Source organism: Rhinichthys klamathensis, unplaced genomic scaffold (genome assembly GCF_029890125.1).
Source record: "Rhinichthys klamathensis goyatoka isolate OS25496 unplaced genomic scaffold, OSU_Roscu_1.1 h1tg000111l_1, whole genome shotgun sequence".
Taxonomy (NCBI): Eukaryota; Metazoa; Chordata; class Actinopteri; order Cypriniformes; family Leuciscidae; genus Rhinichthys; species Rhinichthys klamathensis.
This window is the reverse complement of record NW_026606649.1, coordinates 6125222-6144501: the sequence shown is the minus strand read 5'-3', so window position 1 is coordinate 6144501 and position 19280 is coordinate 6125222. Positions and strand designations below refer to the sequence as shown.

The following is a 19280-nucleotide window of genomic DNA, read 5'->3' as shown; positions in this document are numbered from 1 at the left end:
TGGATGATTAAAAACATGGACAATCACCCATTTCCATGTTTAGAGCAGTTTCTGTAAGACAAATACATTTGTTATGAAAAACAGTAGACTAAAACTATGGAAGGAAGCCCATTTCTGCCACATGAGGGAAAAAAAACCCATGCTTAATTTCGCTAGTAGCCTAATTTGTTTTTAGAGTTGTTACATTTTCGACGTACTAACTTATTTATGTGAAAAGTTGAAATTATGACATATATATATAGCCATATTTATAAGTCAAATTAATTGACATAAAAGAAGAAACAACCTGTGTGGTAAAGTCACTAACTCACGGCCTCTAGTGGCTCATAACAGAAAACGCTTATTTCGTAGGAGTGACGCGGATGAAGTTTGTCTCCTGCGAGGCACCATCCTTGATACCCTTTCCCCCTTCCCTCTCTTATGGCGAGATTTCCATTTAACTTCTAATGTTTTTACGTTGTAAATTCAGTGCCTTTAAAACGTAATCTTGTTAGTATTCTTAGTTATATTCCGCGTAAGTGGCATGATGTTTACGTCCACCGGTTCGTGGGGATTGTGTAAGTATAGCTCAAAATCATCATGTCATGAAGATCATATCCTGCTGTCATTCATTCGGATTAAAGCTCAGTCGTCATGACCTTTAATCGATTATTATCGCACTTCACACATCATCCTTGCCTTCAAATGATTTTGCTTTGACTCGTGATTTAAGACAGGAAGTTTTGCTATCGTTTAAAAAGTTGGGTGTGAAACCAGGCGCTTCTCTCGGAAATGCGACATGTTATTATTGTGTTAAGTCTTTACTATGAGTTAGACATATAACGTTAGAGACTGAATGAACTCTTCTTAAAATCACCATAACCAACACCTTCTTGAAAAAGCAAAGAGCCTCAGTTCACATTATTACTGATGTAATAATGCAAATTAATTTACCCTTTCTTAAGCTGTTCTAGGCATGTGATTTTATTTCTTCTGTGAAATACAACATAATTATATCGTTCGATTTTAAATTTGGTTTACATTTTAAAAAAAATGCCATAGGCAGTTTGAGGGTTTAAGATACCAAAACATACAATAATAATGATTATTTCATTGCACTGAAAATAAATTCAAACTAAGTACGTTTTATAGTATAAAGTGATACGTCATTAATTTAAGGGTACAATATGTAGGATTTTTGCAGTAAAATATCCTAAAACCACTAGGCCAATGTTATATATTTTGCTTAGTTGATTACTTACAATATCCCTAATGTTTCCAACTATTTGTAAATTGTGATAAAATTACGATTTTAACCAAGCAAACGGGACATGTCAACAGGGGTGAGGAGTCGCCAGACAATGGCGTCATATCCGCGTTACCCTCGGTTTCCGCTCGTACTGCCATAGTAACCATGGTGACAGACGTGGACAACTGGGTTATTCTTAGCAGGACGCTCACGCTGTTGTTGTTTTGTTCAAACATTATGGGCCATGTAGGGTTGCCACCTGTCCCGGTTTTACCGGGATTGTCCTTCTTTTTAATAACCTGTCCCGGGAAATTTATGCACTCTCCCGGGACACTGAATGTTCCGGTTTTCGAAAGGCTACGTGAATATGTATGTTCAAACTGTGTAGCGCGCGCAACGGCAGAGAGGGAGAGAGCGAGAGACCTTGCGTGTGTGTGCTAGTGTGCGTCTGTGAGTCTGCCTCAAGAAGTGCATGTAATCGGAGTGTGGAGCGCGCTTGCTGCGCGGGCGCGAGCACTTCCGTTTTTCTATCAACAGTGGAAACAACTTAAAATAGGCCTACTCTATCATTTCTGGTCATAGAAAATAAACATCATTCGGAACAATACATCATTCGCAACTACTTTTATTTGTGTAAACTCACAATAAGAAAACATTGTGCTTTTGTAAAATAAAATAAAACAATCAGTCGCGCTCTTTTATGGTCTCCCTGAACTGGATCGCGTTTCAAAAATAAACAAGCCCATAGGCTAAAGCTTGAAATGTCCACTTTTAAACGAACAAATTCGAATCGAAAGAAAATACAGTCTAATTAATCCATATGAATTTCTTATCTAAAGGTGCATCCGCTTTACAGCGGAGATGGAGATATGTTGCAGCCGAATTAGAAAATAGCCTAGGCCTAAGTTTATTAATAAACATTTAAAATGCCTCGTTACTTTTTCAGAAACATTTATAATAGCCTATAAATCATCTATAGCCTTAGAAATATAGTGTTTGGCCTTAAACCATTTTGTCCATATAATTTGTGAATATTTTAAATGTTTAATAAAGGGGCAAAAAGTCATGAATCGATATGTCCCGGTTTTTTATCAGACATAGGTGGCAACCCTAGGGCCATGGCAAGCAGACTTTGAGACAAAAAGAGGACTAAAACGAAGATCAACATCTTTCGAGATCCCAAGAGCTCCATGTCCGCGACTAACTTCGACTTGACAGAGAAAAATGATGTTTTTCATGTTAAAAACATCAAAGTTTTCAAAACATCAAACGACAAGATCCATAATTCCGCTTAATGCTTTGCGTCATTGATATGTACGCCTTTGTTATTGTAAGAGGTTAGAGACCCCTAGCGGCGAAAAATCCTACATATTGTACCTTTTAAATACTTTTTTTCAAAGGACATAAAATAACTGTCATGTTATTGACCCAAAATATAAAAAACAAAAAAAATTGAAACAGAAAATATTAAAATGAAAACTAATTTATAATTTATAAATAAAAACTTTAATAGTATTTCAATTATACTAAAATAACACATACATAAACCGGTGTGTCTGACTGCCGTCTATGCTGACTGCACTTGGTGAACTCACATATTTACCAAAAGGACCTATAGGTCCCCAATTTGGAAAATAAACTTTCATCCCTTTGACATGACTTCTCTGCTGTCCCACAGATAAAGCACCCCTATCCAAGAGCTTACTGCTGCTTCCTACAGTCCTCTCTGTACTGCTGACTGTGCTTCTGCCTCAGTACCAGGATATGTTCATATACAACCTCCAGGCTGTCAGGCAGGACAAACAGGTGAGATAATACACCAATCTACTTGAATTTACTTGAATAATTCAGTGAACTATATAAAATGTACACTTTTAAAGTCAGCATGAAACTGAAGGTGTGGTAGTCTTTTCTTCGCTATTGCAACGTAAATGTTAGGCGGGAAATGATTTTGTCCATCAGGAATTGATTGGATTGTTTTGGTTTGCATTGTAATTGCTGTGTGATCTTATGTGAGTGACAAATTGTCCCGCCCTTGTGCCGAAAATACGTCACCTGACCAGAGAAGAGAAGAGATGTTGTTGCAAGAGGAAGTTATTTTGATGAAAGATTACGAGGGCACACAAATTAAAATTTTTAAAAAAAGTGTGTTAAATTGTGCACATATCATTTATAATACATACTGCAGTATTCCATTAAAAAGAAAAAAATTGTCCATTTTGATTTCGTGGTGACTTAAACACTGTAAATTGCTCTAAAAAAATTTTGTAGTAAAATAATTTAGCTATTGAGTCAAAAGCAAGAAATAAAAAAATGTAGTTCTCCTCCAACTTCAAATTTGTCCGACATTGTTGTTTTACCTTTTATTTTAATTTTTTTTTTTGTACTGGGCGTTTGACTTATTCTTTGCACTTTCGCTTTGTAAACACCAGGTCGGTACTTCAGATCAATTTTCACATATAATCGATACATTTTATTAGATTGTGATTGTCTATAATATTTTTGAAATATTTCTAATATTGTGTGTGTTTTCCATGTCTCTCTTGTAGTTCTGGAGGCTGGTGAGTGGACGGCTCATCTGCCTGGACCTGAAAGACACTTTCTGCAGCAGTTTGCTTATCTACAATTTCCGCATATTTGAGAGGAGGTTTGGCAGCCACAAATTTGCTGTAAGTCTCTGGTGTGAATAATCCGCTCGTGTCTCTAACGCTCTATCAGGTGCCAAAAGAAAACAAGGAACGGTGCCAATATACACTACACTCACGGTGTGATGTAATACTACTTAGTTAAAATCTTTTATAAATCATTAAAATACTGATCTCCGGGATGTCGTGAGCACGGAGAGACTGTTGTGTACAACATACGTTTTTAAAAGCTAATCTTAAATGTGTAATATGAATGAATAGTGCTCATAAACGGCTGTTGAGATTGTATTGTCAAGTGAAACGACTTGGGCCTGAAAACGGCATTCATTACGTTGCAACTTAACAAGCGGATAGCACCTTTGTCTCTCTTCCTATTTGTACATTTTTTTTTACTTCTGTGTTTTATATTACATTGCAAAATCTATGCAGTACAAATATGAGATATTTTTCTGAAAATAAGGTTTTTGGAAAGCGCTAAGTGGTTTTCAGAAAGTCTCAAAATGCGAACATTTTAAATGTATTTTAAACGTTGTTTTAGCTATTAATGATGGAATTCTTGTCTTATAAGCTGAACGGCATGGAATAGCTGTGAGCAAAGGCACTCTTGAAAGGATTTTAAGCAAGAACAAGCTTTGGCGCAGAAAGATCAAAACGGATGTGGCTGCTTTCATTGAAGAACTTCAGTTCAAACCTCTGGCCAATGTCATGGTTATGGATGCACCAGAAATGTTGTTTGAATGGTATTTTAACTGATAGGGAAACAGTGCAAGTTCGGCTGCGGAACAGTTGCAACAGGAGGTGTTATTATGGAAATATGATCCCCAGAACAGCGCCACCCTAAGATAAGATAACTGTGTACCAGCAGTGTCATTACTTTAGGATTTCATAGGTTCTCAAAAAACCGAGAACGTAGAGGGTTAGATACATTCGTTCTCTAACGAAATCGTGCATTACAAAATATTCTTCCAGTGTTCTGGGGATCAATTTTCCATAATAACTAACACATCAGAATATGTTCAATGCAAGCCGCCACGTCCGTTTTGTTTTTTCTGCGCCAAAGTTCTTGCTTAAAATCCTTTCAAGAGTGCCTTTGCTCAGAGCTATTCCATGCCATTCATCTTATAAGGCAATAATCTTATCATTAATAGCTAAAACCACGTTTAAAATACTCATTAATGTATTCACAATTCATCCTGTGTCGGGTCGCGTCAGATCAATGAACTTTTTATCTCGTAATTATTCAATTCAATTCAAATTTATTTGTATAGCGCTTTTCACAATACATATTGTTTCAAATCAGCTTTACAGAAAGTGCATTTCAGAAATGTACATAGAAAAAATACAGTTAGTTAATCATGTATTAATTTAGGGCATAACATATCGCCGGCGTCGAGTCGTCTCTTCACAGGCGGTTAGTCATCTCATCGCAGGTGTTGGGGCATCTGAAGTCTCCGTGAGAGGCTGGATACAAACTGGAACTGATGAACGTTATTTACCTCGGGACTAGCGTCCCGAGATAACAGCAGAAAAGCAGATAGGAAATAATTAGCATTAGCATATATTAAATTATGATATAAGTATGTCATAAATGCGGGAATGGGCTTCCATACAGAGGTGACATTAAAGGGGTGGTTCAGGATTTTGGACATCGGATCTCATTTCCAAGTTAGCCTGGGTGTTATTTATCAGTGGAGACAGTTTACAAAAAATGTTATCCAGTCCTTCCAGTTGCATAGTTCGCCGGTGCTAGGCCAGCGCGAGTCAACGGTAACTGCTAGCCTGCCATTAAAAACAGTTTTACCCACTCCACAGTACACCAAAAGCAAATAAATTATAACGCCAGACTATCGATGTAAATGTCTGTTGAAAGAATAATGTTGCAGTCAAACAAGCCTACTAGTTCAAGATAAAGTGCATAAAGGTCAAATGGAAACTTGGAGCACCTGCATCTTATCTGGCAATCATTTGACTAAGTTTTTGGAAGCATTTAAAATGTATGAAACTTTAGCAGGTTTAGCATTTCCTTTAATGTGCTCATCCATTCACATGCGAATTACTGAAAACATCTATGTTTTTTGTTGTTGTTAAAATGTCATTATCCTTTTGGAGAAAACTATACACCTAAAACATTGTCATATTTTTGACCACGATGTTTAGTCCTTCCTTTTTGGAGCCTGGATTCTCTCTGCTTTTGTGGACTTGCTGCTGATAGAGGCTCTTCGCTTCATTTTTGAACTTCAGGTGGATGTTCTTCCAGCTGGACTGTGAGTAACATGACTTTCTGTACCATGTTTAGGTCTTTACAAACTATTAGGCGCATTTAACAGTTTTGCCATGTGCATTTACTGTATGCCTCAAGCACAGAATGTATTATCAAAGAATGGCATCATATTCCAGCAACACTGTCTGTATGTCAAAGTGCAGTTCTTGTGTGTTCTGTGGAACAAACATCAACTTCCCCTTTTTGAGATTGTCATTTGGATTAACTTTCTTGTCTCATTGTATTGTTGTGAAAGTATTCTTTACTTCACCAATATATGAAATAAATGTTGAAATGACAGTCTTATGACAACAACAGTAACAGTATCTTGTGAAAGTGAAGCACACTCTTATTTCAAGTTATTTCCTTTGTACTACTAGCTCTCAGACAATTATTTATAAGATACGTTCATAGAGTGGTCTTGATAATCTGTAATAACAACACTAATCTAAGATGGTGTCATGCACCAGTCAATCAAAAAAACATTATATTTTTTTTTAAGTCTTATGAAATCCACAAAGTACATGTTTCAGGTGTCATCATCTCTCAGCTTGACTTGTGACATCTTGGTTGATTCATCCACACTCACTTTTTCACAATAAAAACAGCTTTTTGATCTAGTTTAACTGCTGTATTTTGCAATTTTCAAACGTATGTATGGGAAACCCATTATCTGTTCTTCATTAAAGGGATAGTTCTCCCAAAAATACCCCAAAACTTTTTGACTTTCTGTCTTCCGTGGACACACAAAAAAAGATATTTTGAAGAATGATAATAACCAAACCGTTTTGGTGGCCATTGACTTCCATTGTATGGTCCAAAAAAAAAAGGGAAAAACAAGCCACACCAGCTAGACATTTGTTAAAATGTCTTCTTTTATGTTCCATAGAAGAAAGAACGTCATGCCGTTTTGAAACTGGTTAGTGAACATTGACGAATTTTCATTTTTGATCAACTCTCCCATTATCAATTAAATTTTGAATGAAATAGTGTTTTTGATTTGTCACTCAACTTGGATGGCAGTGCTTGCCTAGCGTCCACCTGTTTCATGAAGTGTGTGCTGTTTAAAATGTGGAGGGACGCATTTGGTGTCTGTCTATGACCATTAGTGACCATTTAGGCCATCTGTGGTTGACCCTCTGGGGTCTGAGGTGTTTTCTGGGTCCTGGAGGTGTTCTGACATGCTCTGACATTTGTGCTTATTTCTGTTACTTGTGACATTTTCATGGCTAAATCTGATTACACTGCACAAACTCTGCTACAATAATATGTCAGCAGCATGTATGTAAAAGTTTGTAGTTTTGGGATAATGACATTTATGCGTGGTTTGTGAGAAAAACAAAAAAAACAAATGTCACTGAAATAAGGTCATGAAACCCATTCTGATTATTTCTTCACAAGACTTTTGAAAATTGTACGGAGAGGCAGAAAGCATACCCTGTTTATTTTCTTTATTTTACAAAAGCACAATGTTTTGTTTTTATTGTAAGTGGACACATACAAAAGTAGACATCTCACAGATTCTTTTTTCATATTTCTTTTTTCTGTATGACTATAAATGGAGTAATTTAAGTATATTGTGCTACTATGTGAAGAAAATCCAGCAAAACGCGCCGGCGCGTTTGCCGACCCCGGAGGGTTAACCCTCAATTCCAAGTTTGTTGTGACGTTTCATCACCTTAAGTCGGCTTTTGACGGTAACAGTTTTACTGACCTTCTTTTATAGAGTTCATAGGTATATTGTTGTTTTTGCGGCGTGTGCCGTGCACATCACCTGTGCCTGAACTTTCAGGCGAGGCTCTTCCAACACTGGAGAAGTGGGTGCCAACCTGCCACTTCATCATCCTCATCACTTTCTGCTTATAGCCTTTACACGCGAAGAAGTAAACAAAGGGATCCAGGCATGAATTCAGGTTCATAAGACACACTGTAATATGCAGGGATATCTGAAAGGACTGAAGCTCCATGCAGTCTGGTTTATAGAGAAGTTTCCGAATCATGTATTGCAGGAGGTCTAGATGGTATGGGCTGAAACACACCACAAATACAAATACCACCCCTGCGATAACTCCTCTTGCTTTTTTGGTCCTTCCAGAACGTTCCGTTAGCCGATTCGACTTTGCTGCTAGACATAATTTATGGGTCAGTATGGAATAGCAAGCGATAATTATCGCAACCGGGGCGACAAAGCCTAGAACTACTCCTATGATCAGCATGTAGGGCAGCCCTTTGAAAACTCCCTCAAAATTGGGGTATTCCATACAGGTGATACTGCCATCAGACTCTGTTTTGGTCAAGTTAATGGTCAGGAGAGGCAATGTCTGGGCAAACACCAGAAGCCATATGGCCAGACACATAAACTTCGCGTTTTTTGCCTTTCTCAATTTCACCAGCCTCAGAGGAAACACCAGCGCCACAAAACGATCGACTGCCAGACAGGTCATGAAGTTAACTCCGGCATAGCAGTTTAAATAGAAGAGCAGTGCTGTGGCTTTACAGAGTCCTTCCCCCATGGGCCAGTTGAAGCCAAGGCCGTAGTAAACGGCCCGTAAGGGAAGCGACAGGCAGAATAGGATATCAGACACAGCCAGGTTGGCAGAATAAAAAGTGGTTGAATTAAGTTTGGTGATTTTGGAGATCACCACATGAAGAGCCAGGGCATTTCCAAAAAGTCCCACTGGACAAATGATGGAGTAGATCAGAGGTATGAGAACTCGCGCCACTGGACGATGGTCATACAAGTTGGTGCAGTTTTGGCCGAAATCTTGATTCGTCATAGTTATACACAGGAAAGTTCACTGAAGAAAAGAGAGGAAACTGGTATTTTATATAGGCCTATATATATATATATATATATATATATATATATATATATATATATATATAAATAATATATATATATATTTATACTAGCACTCAAAATTTTGGGGTCGGTACAAATTTTTAAAATGTTTTTGAAAAAAGTCTCTTATACTCCCCCTAGGCTACTTTTATTTGATCAAAAATACAGTTTAAACAGTAATATTGTGAATAATAATAATAATAATAATAATTATTATTATTACAATTTAAAATAACTGTTTTCTATTTTAATGTAATTTAAAATGTAATTTATTCCTATTCTGACAAAGCAGCCCTAACTCCATTCTTCATGTCACATGATCCTTCATAAATCATTATAATATGCTGATTTTTGGTGCTCAAGTAACATTTCTTATAATTCAATCAATGTTAAAAACAGTTAATATGTTGCTTAATGTTAATATCTGCTCAATATTTTTGTGTAAACCAGTAATTGCAAACATGGTCACCATAAAATTATATAAAATCTTTTCTGAAACATTTTTCTTTCCATAACGTATATACTTGTATCTCCTCTGCCCCTTCTATCTATAATTTAATGGAATGATATACTCACCAGATGGCATATAGAGAAGATCTTTAGTCAGACATTTGTGCTACTCTTTCTCTATATCTAATCACACTTTTATATAAATGTAGCAGTATAAAAGTGAGCAAAAGTGAGAGTTTAGCATCTCTTCCTGCCTCTTTCTAACTGTCTGTTACTCTGTTCCTCTCTTTCCTTTTACCTCTTTCTCTTTCTAGCAGTGTGGGGAGGCTGCTTAAGTTTATATGGGGAAGTGAAAAATCGTGTGGCTTTCACTAAGACATCAGGTCATTTTTACGTCAGACAACCATTACTGTTGATTTGTATTGAATCCCCATTGAGAAACACATTTAGTTTCACACATCAATACAAATTATATATATATATATATATATATATATATATATATATATATATATATATATATATATATATATATATATATATATATATATATATATATTTAATTTTTTATTATTAATTAATGTACTAGTTGCCATTATCAGTTACCCCATTGTCTTTTCTGCACCTCTTAAATGGTTCATGAAACATATTCTGAATTTTGCAATCGTTGTTGCTTCATTGTACTGAGAATTTGATGTTCATGTTATTGGCTCATCTGCTTTATTGTTATTGGCTCTCATCTTAAAACTACTTGGAAACTACTTACCACAGAGCTTCTCTATCACCTTTGGGGACACATAAATTCTTACAAATATTATGCTTATGTCTGTGAAATATCTATGCATTTGATGTACGGCACTTCTCGGTTTCCTTTTTTTTGGTATATTATATGAAGTATTATCAAGGTAACTAGGAAAAACATGTGACTGTTTTCACTGATGTATTGTGAGTAACAATGTTTTTGGTCTTTATTACATTGAAAATAATTATTAAGGTGGAAGGAAACTGTTGTTTCAACTAAAAGAGGACATATGCTTTTTTACATTTTCAACTTCCTTTAGTGTGTAATGTGCTGTTTAAACGTGAAAAAGTCTTCTCATTTAAATAATTACCGCCCAAGGCATTACCAAAAAAAGGGGGGCGTGGTCTCTCGTTGAGTTGCGTTCGTTCGTAGTTTGTTGAAACTTGTGGTTATTGTAAGGGGTATGACATTTCCTAAACATGCTCAAAGCAGTTGACAAATCACAACACACTGGTTCAGCCAACCAATCAAATTACATTGTGCTTTTTGGAAGGAGGGGCTTCATGGAGACCGGAACTAAACAGCATTAATGACAGACTGAGAAGAGAGGTTCTGCGACAGTGTAAAATATGTGATTTTTTTAAAATAATTTTTTTTATTCAAGCATTAAAACCTATTCTAGTGGACCCCAAAAACATGTCACAAAATTTAAACATTTCTTTAAAATACTTTTTGCATATGTATATATTTTTGTATATTTTATACTTTTTTTTTTCAAAACCATATGAAACTAAGACAAGGATTATATTTCTAAGAACTTTCACATGTGTTTTAAACTAGATTTTAAGATTTTCTCTTTAGACACTATCATATGTCACTATCAACAAGGTTGAGGATTGACTTTCAATGATTTTCCCCATTTTTAACTTTTTTTTCTCTCTCTTTCTCAGGCTGGGCCCAGTCTTTGCTCTCTTTGTGCCTTTCTACAACTCCATCCCACGTGTTCAGGTCACTCAGTTGCTTGGCCATGTCTCAATCACAAACAAGTCTCTGACATACATTGTGGGTGCACAGGTGAGCTCCGACTGCAATTAACAAATCCTTTTTTTTTTTTATATATCTCAAAAGCTACATATAAAAAGTTAAAGCCACTGCTACATGATATCTCAAGATAATAAGTGACATTTACTGGCAGTTGCACCCTTTCTTCACAAGCAAGTGAAGTTCACATGCAGTTTAAATGGCTAAAACACCATTTTGCAAGAGCAGAAACCACAAATAAATTGTCAGTAAGATAACAGAGGCAAGACACACGAGAAATCCTGTAGTACCTGAGAACATATTCATTGTGGTTTGTGTTTCGGGGATGTTTTTTGATATTAAAGATAACAGATGAAGTTGCACATTTACTCAGTAGAAAAACAGACAAGAGTAGATGGCATATGAACATTTAAAGATTCATCACCATTTTCAGTCCTGCATACACAAACATGGCTTTAACATAACTACTTACAACTAGCCAACGTATTTTAATCTTGTAATATTAGATGATTTGGTTTTGGTTTCATTAAGTTAATGTTTGAGTTTTTTTGTTCCACTCTTGCATCAAATAAAATGTTTATTTATATCATGCAATTGTTTATGGCTGGTTGTAAATTAGTGTTGCTGGTTTGAGAGGCGTCAGAGATATTTTGTAGATGTAAAAGCTCTGAATTTTTTCTGTTGTCTGTTCTTTTATCTTGTCATCAGCTCCTGACGTCAAGTGCCTACATGTGGATTGTTGCTTGTAGTGGACTGGTAAGAATAACGGCTCACATAGATTTGCATCACATTACATTTCTGTGTTTGCTTGTTTTGATCTGAAATGGTCTTTAGTAAGTTTGATTACAAGTGCATAGTGAAATTCAACATGACACACAGTCATAAAGCGAGATCCACTGGTCTGAGAAGTCGTTGTTACCATAGAAATAAAATTGTAGTGGAGATTTTTGGAGGGTAGTGGAAATTAGCTAGGTAACATTAAATATCTACTATAGGAAGATTTACCATTAGAGCTTACAGTGATGGTGTTTTTTGTAAGGAAATATATTAAAAAGATGAAAAACTCCCAGTACCCGCTTTCATATTTTGAAGACTGTTTTTGTTTTTGCCAGTACAATGAAAGTCAATGGGGTCCGAAAAAACTTTAGGCTCCATTGACTTTAATTGTATAGACAAGAAAAAAGCACACATAATTCAAAATTTCTTCTTTTCTGTTCCACTGAATAAAGAAATTCAAACTGGTTTGCAATGACATGTCCAGGTGGGACTTTTATTACTAGTGGCACTGTCTTGAGCATTGTCTCTGCTAGCAAAATGAGCTGCCGGTGCGTGGATGAGGAAAATATTTGTGTCAACTTTTAGAAGTACATTACCATACAGTAGATCTCTTAAAAGTTAATAGAAATGGACTAAAAGCAACTAAACTCTTTTGATTTGATGGTTTCATTAATCTGGCTCATTATTGATTTGTTCGAAAGGTTCTAGAAAAACTTTTTTTTTTTTTTTTTTTTTACTCCTGAAGCCTTGTTTATTAGCCTCCTGCGCTCTATTATACTTACAACGTGTCTGTGGCACAGCTTGAGGCTGTCTACACTGTTCCTAATCCATTAGTCCTGTTGTCGGAAGTAGCACAAACACTTGGAGTATGTCATAAATAGAATGGGGCATCGGTTTACTCTCTGGGATTTTATTACAACATCATTGATTAAAATAGGTTCTATTGTCTTTTGTTGTTGTTGCGTTACTGTCATGTTTGTATGGTAAGCGTTTACAATCACTCTGTTCCAGATCGCCGGCATGTTTTATTACAGTAATAAGTTGGCTGTCCAGAAGTTCTTGCGTGTGCCAGAATGGGTGGCCCGATGTGGTTCTGTGCTCCTAGAGCCGGTCTTCTCAGATTCTGAGCCCACTGCAGAGGCTCCGCTGGGGATGGGTGCTACTTTGGACATCCAGAGACAGCAGAGGATGGATATGCTGGACCAGCAACTGCTCCTGACTCAGCTGGCACACCTCAGGAGAAATGCACAGCAACAGCAGGCTCAGGTACATCTACAGTACTTTTATTACAGGGACAGTCCCTCTGTAAATTCCTGGGGTTAAGTGACTTACCTATAGCATTTTTGTTATCAGTGCAGAGCTTTAACCACAAGGCTATTCCACCATCCCCTCAAATGACAACGAGGAACTAGCCTTAAGAACTAGGAGATAACTGAAGGTCAGCTGAATATCATTTTTCTTCTTCAATTTTACAAGAGATAAGGGCATCTTTAATCTCACTTACAGCCATGGTTTAGAACAGTAGTTTGTTTTTAATCTTCTTCTTTTTTTTTTAAATCAGAAACACTTATTTAGGGGAGAAAATAAAATAATTATGATTTCTTGAGTTTTATGTATTTTTTATTTTTTTTGCATTTTAATTAGCTAAGTCAGGGTGTGTTCACACTTGTAGTTCGGTTTGCTTGGTTCGTTTGATCTGGGCCAAAAAAAAAAAAAACATTTAATCCTGGTCCGCTTAGCATTCACATTGGCATTTTTAACACTGAACCTAAAGATACCGAATCTAAAGTCATAGGGATATTTTCACAACCTGATTGGTCGGCTTTTATGACGTGTATTTTGTGACGGAACTTACCAAACTACAAACTATCCTGTGTGCTGGTCTAAATGCATTTGTTGTATGTGCATAGCCTACTGTACCTATGATGGTATTTTGATCTGCTGCAAGGAGTTCAGAACGCGGTTCTGATGCCTGTACCGAACTTGTGATGGGCAACCTCACGATGTATGCTTGAGCATTCTGTTATTTTTAGGGTCGCATCTTGTGATATCAATTCCTGTTTTTTGGTTCATTTACATGTCTTTGGTCCGTGTTGCTTTCATATTTCATTCGAACTGCTCCAGAGTTCGCTTGGAAGCGGGCCGAGACCCATCTTTTCAGCGGTCTCGGTCCGCTTGTTTGGTGCGCACCAGGGTTCGGATAGCAGCGTTCTCACATCATCAAATGAACCGCACTGACAGAGCAATTGCACCAGGGTTCCTTTTAATCAAACCAAACATGCCAAGTGTGAAGACACCCTTACCTTAGAGTAGTGCTTCATGATTCTGGATAAGTTGAAGGAAGCACTTTAAACATTTTCTTATTTAAATTTTTTATTTTTATTTTATATACAGTATAATTGTGCTTCAAATAAAAAATAAAGTATTTACCTACAGCTTATTCTTGTTTAAAATCATTTATTTAATATATATGAATGTATATGGAGCGTGATAAAAAGGTGACCTTGAAATTGTGGCGTTAAAGGCAACGCGAGCCGAGAAAAAATGTGGGTGCACCTAAATAAAAAAAGTTAGGCGCACCAGTGCAACCAAGGCAAAAAGTTAGTCTGGAGCCCTGGATTCACTGATTCAGGTCCCTGTACTATGTCCTATGTTTTCGGATTGGATATGTAAATTAGGTGAATTTGTGTCATAATTAGTGTTTTAGGTGTTTTTTTGTATTTGGTATCATTTTACCTGATTGATACAGTCAACCTAATCAAGATTGCTTTTTCAAAACAGCAGCATGTGCAATCAATGTGAAATCATTGGTATAAATGGAATTAAATTTTATTTTCCCTTTATGTGTTTCCTTCAGGGTATGTTCACATATTATTAGACTAGAAACCATGCTGTTAGTAGGGTGTAATGTTTTCCATAACTTAGTAATGTTTTCCTTATCAGAGGAGTAGAAACTAAAACTATTGAACAAGCTCTATTTCCATATTTCTGTCACTCAAATCAAACAAGATATTAGGCAATAATTCTTGTTTTTCTTTTCCATTTATTTTCTTTGTTTTTGAACAAGAGGAAGTTGATGGTTTCCTGTAAACAAACTCAGATAACCACGTTTTCATCACAGATGCCTGATCAAGAAGATAATTTTGCCCTTTATGAAAATGAGAAAAGTTATTTATTCTTATTTTCTGACATTTTCTTGACATTTCTCAATGTCACTTTGAGTCCTACTGTATATGTACTTTATGAATTTAGGCCTAGAGTCTGCTTACGCTGTAACTGGTAGATATAAAAATGTTGTTGGGATCATGCTGACAGGTTGCTCAGTCTTTCTTTAATGGGAGGTTTTGAATGTAGAGAGAAAAATATCACTACTGTTACCAAAAAAACAACTACCGGTACCTCTATTACTGAACTCTTGTAACAACTATACTGTCTTTAAAGTCAGCATGAAACAAAAAATTGCATCACATTTTCTTCCCTATGATGGCTAGGGTTGGGAACCGAAATCCGGTTCCATTTTAGAACCGGATCCAAATTTCCAAGAATCTGGGATTTGATGACGTGAATTATGCTTGTTCCGTGTCTACATTTAAAATAATGAACTTGAGCACACAAAAGACGTGCCGTGAATTGCCCCTAAAGCGCACCCAGATAGCCGCCTCTAATATAATGAATGAATACTGAATTGAGTGTTAATTCTTGTCGTCTTGTCTTGAACTGACACATATACACAGTAGGTTTTGTCTTAAGTTGACATGAACAGTTGCGGAAGAAAACGTGTAACAGTATATTGGATTTTTGGATTCAGTCTTAAAGTGACAGCAGCCTACTGTCATTTGAGTTATTGATTAATTTGTAATAAACACTGAAATATTCCATAAAAAATAGGACATTTTGATTTCATGGTGACTTTAAAATGTGATGTTTAATTCCTGTCATTAATGGCTGTCCACAGCAGACAGGTCTCCTCAATTGGAACAGATTCTTCCCCACTTTACGGCACAGAGGACAGAACCGGCTCCAAGAGGGTCCTCAGCCACAACAGCCCCCCTATACGCACCCGCCGGATAACACAGATGTGGTCGAAGAACAGGTGAGATCTCAAGTAATGTTTTCTTTTCAATTGTATCACACCTTATTAATTACATCATCTATCAGGAAGATTTGTTTAGCCTCATGGGTTGCCAGATTCAACAATTTTTGCCAGATACTATATTTTTTATTTTATACTATTTTATTTATAGGTTGCAAGATTAATGGAGATGGGTTTCTCAAGGATGGATGCCCAAGAAGCTCTTAGAGCATCTAATAATGACATTAACATCGCAACAAACTTTTTGCTTCAGCACTGAAAATAAAATAAATTGAAGATGACTAAGAGGACAAGGGAAACAAGTTGAAAAGTACTCAAGAACATAACTCTGGTGTCATGACTACACCTGTTGGAAGAAGTTAACAGTCGACTTTGGTACTCAACTCACGGGAGCTGATGATGTCACTTTCTTTCTGGCTGCTTATTGAATGGGCAGTGTGGCGCGCCTGCTGTTGTGTATTGCTACTAGGAATTGACTTGCAATTGCAGCCCAATCAACAGGACATAGCCAACATGGTGGATCATCACACATTGTGTCTCAGGGCTTGTGTCATTTGGCGTTGTCCTTGAACCTATATCTTCTATTAATTAAAAAATCCTATAATATATTGATGAATTATCAAACCACATGCTGTTTTGTTATAAATAAACTGAAGTCTTAATGGTGTAGTTCATCCAAAAATGGACTCGGCCTGATGTTCCAAAGCTGGAATGACATGAGGGTGAGTAAGTGATGACAGAATTATGTTTTTTAAGGTGAACTGTTCCTTTTTTTTAGGTCAAGTCATAAAGGGCTAGTTGTATGGCAGTGTATTTAAAGTACACCTGGATGTATTGGCTTCTTGAAGAGACCTCTGCCACTGACAGGCCAGAATCAATCTGGAATTTAGTCCAGAACTGACTAATCAAAGTTTGGAAAACTACTACAAAATCTGTGAAAGCATGAGATCTAATAATCTTTCAAAGCATCGGAATAGTTCTTTTTTGAGTTTTTTTTTTAAACAAACACAAATTGTGTCATTGTAATTGTGACTTTGGTGTCTGAAAAGTCAATAATATTAAGAGGATATCTGTCTGTGTTGATCTGACAAAGTTTGTTTTAACAGCATGATTTCTCGGTCATATAAAAAGACAAGGTAAAATATTGTTTAAAACAACTCATTGAAGTGAGTATTAATACCCATAACCAGCATTAAAATCATGTATTTAAAGAACAGCCATTTAAACAATATACATTTTTGAGATTGTGATGTTTTATGCTAATAAGACTGTTATTTTTATATAATGTAATTTTTTTATTATTATTTTACACAGTGTTTGATTTTGTCTAATCAAATGGTGTTCAAACCAAAAAAAAAAAAAAAAAACCTTTAGCTACTCTTAAAGGGTTAGTTCACCCAAAAGTGAAAATTCTGTCAGTAATTACTCACCCTCATGTTGTTCCAACCCCGTAAGACGTTCGTTCATCTTCGGAACACAAATTAAGATATTTTTGATTAAATCTGAGAGCTGGATCACTCCTCCATAGGCTTCTTAAGGGATTTAAACTGACCAGCCCAAAAGTTATGAAAGACATCGTTAAAATAGTCCGAGTGACTACAGTGGCTCAATCTTAAGTTTATTAAGCGACGAGAATACTTTTTGTGTGCAAAAAAACGAACAAAAATAACGACTTTATTCAACCATTAATTTCCTTCTCTGTGGGCCGTGATATTTCACGTAGTGAAACTACGCAAAGCTTCTGGGTTGTACGTCACGCATCACACACATGACCAGCGTCGGCCAATAGTGAGCCTGCGTGTGACGTGCAACCTAGAAGCTTTGCGTAGTTTCACTACGTGAAATATCACGGCCCACAGAGAAGGAAATGATTAGTTGAATGAAGTCGTTATTTTTGTTTGTTTTTTGCGCACAAAAAGTATTCTCGTCGCTTGATAAACTTAAGATTGAGGCACTGCAGTCACTCGGACTATTTTAACGATGTCTTTCATAACTTTTGGGCCGGCCAGTTTCGATCCCTTAAGAAGCCTATGGAGGAGTGATCCAGCTCTCAGATTTAATCAAAAATATCTTAATTTGTGTTCCGAAGATGAACGAAAGTCTTACGGGGTTGGAACAACACGAGGGTGAGTAATTACTGACAGAATTTTCATTTTTGGGTGAACTAACCCTTTAAGATAAATTGTTTTACTCTGCCAGAAAAACACTGGTCCACCCAAAAGCAAACCATGCAATGTTCTGTGTTGAATACCCATTGTGGTCAAATAGTAAGATTTATTACTTTTGATAAGTTAACACTTTAAGATGGTCTTTAAATATGAATAGACTAAACTTGTTCGTTAAACCACCAGACTAGAATTTTAACAGTCAGTCAATCCAATTGTCTTGAGTGTGTGGTAACAGATTTTAGAGAATAGAATACGATGTACAATGCCTGGACATAAATATGTACTTAAAAGCTACCTCTTATATATCTGCTGTGCTAAACACTCATCACTTAAATCCGTCACAAGTTTTTTAACTTTAAACAATATGATGTTGTAGCTATACTTTTAAATAATGGATAAATATGTCCAACAGTAAAAGCAAATAAATAATGATCATGCTTTGTAAAACTTTTTATTTGTGTACAATGCAATTAAAATTGGCCACTCTGGACCATACACACTTGTCAAGCCATAGATGGCAGTGTTTCACTGAGCCAGAGGTAGAATGAGACATACCATTAGTAAAAAAAATTATTGGACTTCCCACTGTTTTTAGAGACACATGCCAAATTTAAAGACATATCATGTTTTTTTAATATTATTATTCTTTTCAAATACAGGCATGCACATAAACTGCATTAGTTTGAAAATTGAGCTATTTAGTATAATTTGAGTTAAAAAAAATCAGGAATAAGACACTGAAGATTTTTTGGAAAAGAATATAATAAAGTTAAATCAGAAGTGTCCAGGTGGATGAATAGCACTGTAACAAACAGGGTATGAATGTTTATACAAATTTTTTAAATCAATTTTATCTTTATATTGCTTTTGACAATTCTTTCCAAATTAGAATCTTTTCACAAAGATATGTGCCTTACAAAAACCCAATCCAAATGTGACAGGGAAAATTCTTGAGATGTTTAATCTGGCATATCTCAAGACTAAAGAAAACATTTGAATTGAACATTTTATTTCCATACAATAGCTTTTATTCT

The 19280-nt window shown here is 36.0% G+C and overlaps 2 protein-coding genes across 3 annotated transcripts; one reads left to right on the top strand and one right to left on the bottom strand.

The window, feature by feature from the left end:
• The first annotated feature begins 357 nt into the window (after nucleotides 1–357).
• On the top strand, nucleotides 358–16649 carry ubac2 (UBA domain containing 2). Of its 2 annotated transcripts, none has more exons than XM_056254338.1 (9): nucleotides 358–557; nucleotides 2907–3034; nucleotides 3778–3897; nucleotides 6031–6137; nucleotides 11118–11241; nucleotides 11917–11964; nucleotides 12997–13251; nucleotides 15941–16078; nucleotides 16230–16649. In XM_056254338.1, exons 1-9 carry the CDS (start codon nucleotides 524–526, stop codon nucleotides 16335–16337), a joined length of 1062 nt encoding a protein of 353 aa, XP_056110313.1. In that variant the 5' UTR covers nucleotides 358–523; the 3' UTR covers nucleotides 16338–16649. The 2 variants fall into 2 exon arrangements, with proteins under 2 accessions (XP_056110313.1, XP_056110314.1); XM_056254339.1 differs by having other exon boundaries at nucleotides 359–557; nucleotides 15944–16078.
• gpr183b (G protein-coupled receptor 183b) lies at nucleotides 7557–8929 on the bottom strand. Its single transcript, XM_056254337.1, has one exon. It carries the CDS (start codon nucleotides 8908–8910, stop codon nucleotides 7840–7842), a length of 1071 nt encoding a protein of 356 aa, XP_056110312.1. The 5' UTR covers nucleotides 8911–8929; the 3' UTR covers nucleotides 7557–7839.
• Nucleotides 16650–19280: the final 2631 nt, after the last annotated feature.

Excerpts from the sequence above, each read along its gene's own strand:
- ubac2 (XM_056254338.1), top strand. The coding sequence starts at position 524 with ATGATGTTTACGTCCACCGGTTCGTGGGGATTGT. Across the intron at positions 6,138-11,117 it reads GATGTTCTTCCAGCTGGACT|GCTGGGCCCAGTCTTTGCTC; the intron begins GTGAGTAACATG and ends TCTCTTTCTCAG. Across the intron at positions 16,079-16,229 it reads CAGATGTGGTCGAAGAACAG|GTTGCAAGATTAATGGAGAT; the intron begins GTGAGATCTCAA and ends TTTTATTTATAG.
- gpr183b (XM_056254337.1), bottom strand. The coding sequence starts at position 8,910 with ATGACGAATCAAGATTTCGGCCAAAACTGCACCAACTTGTATGACCAT.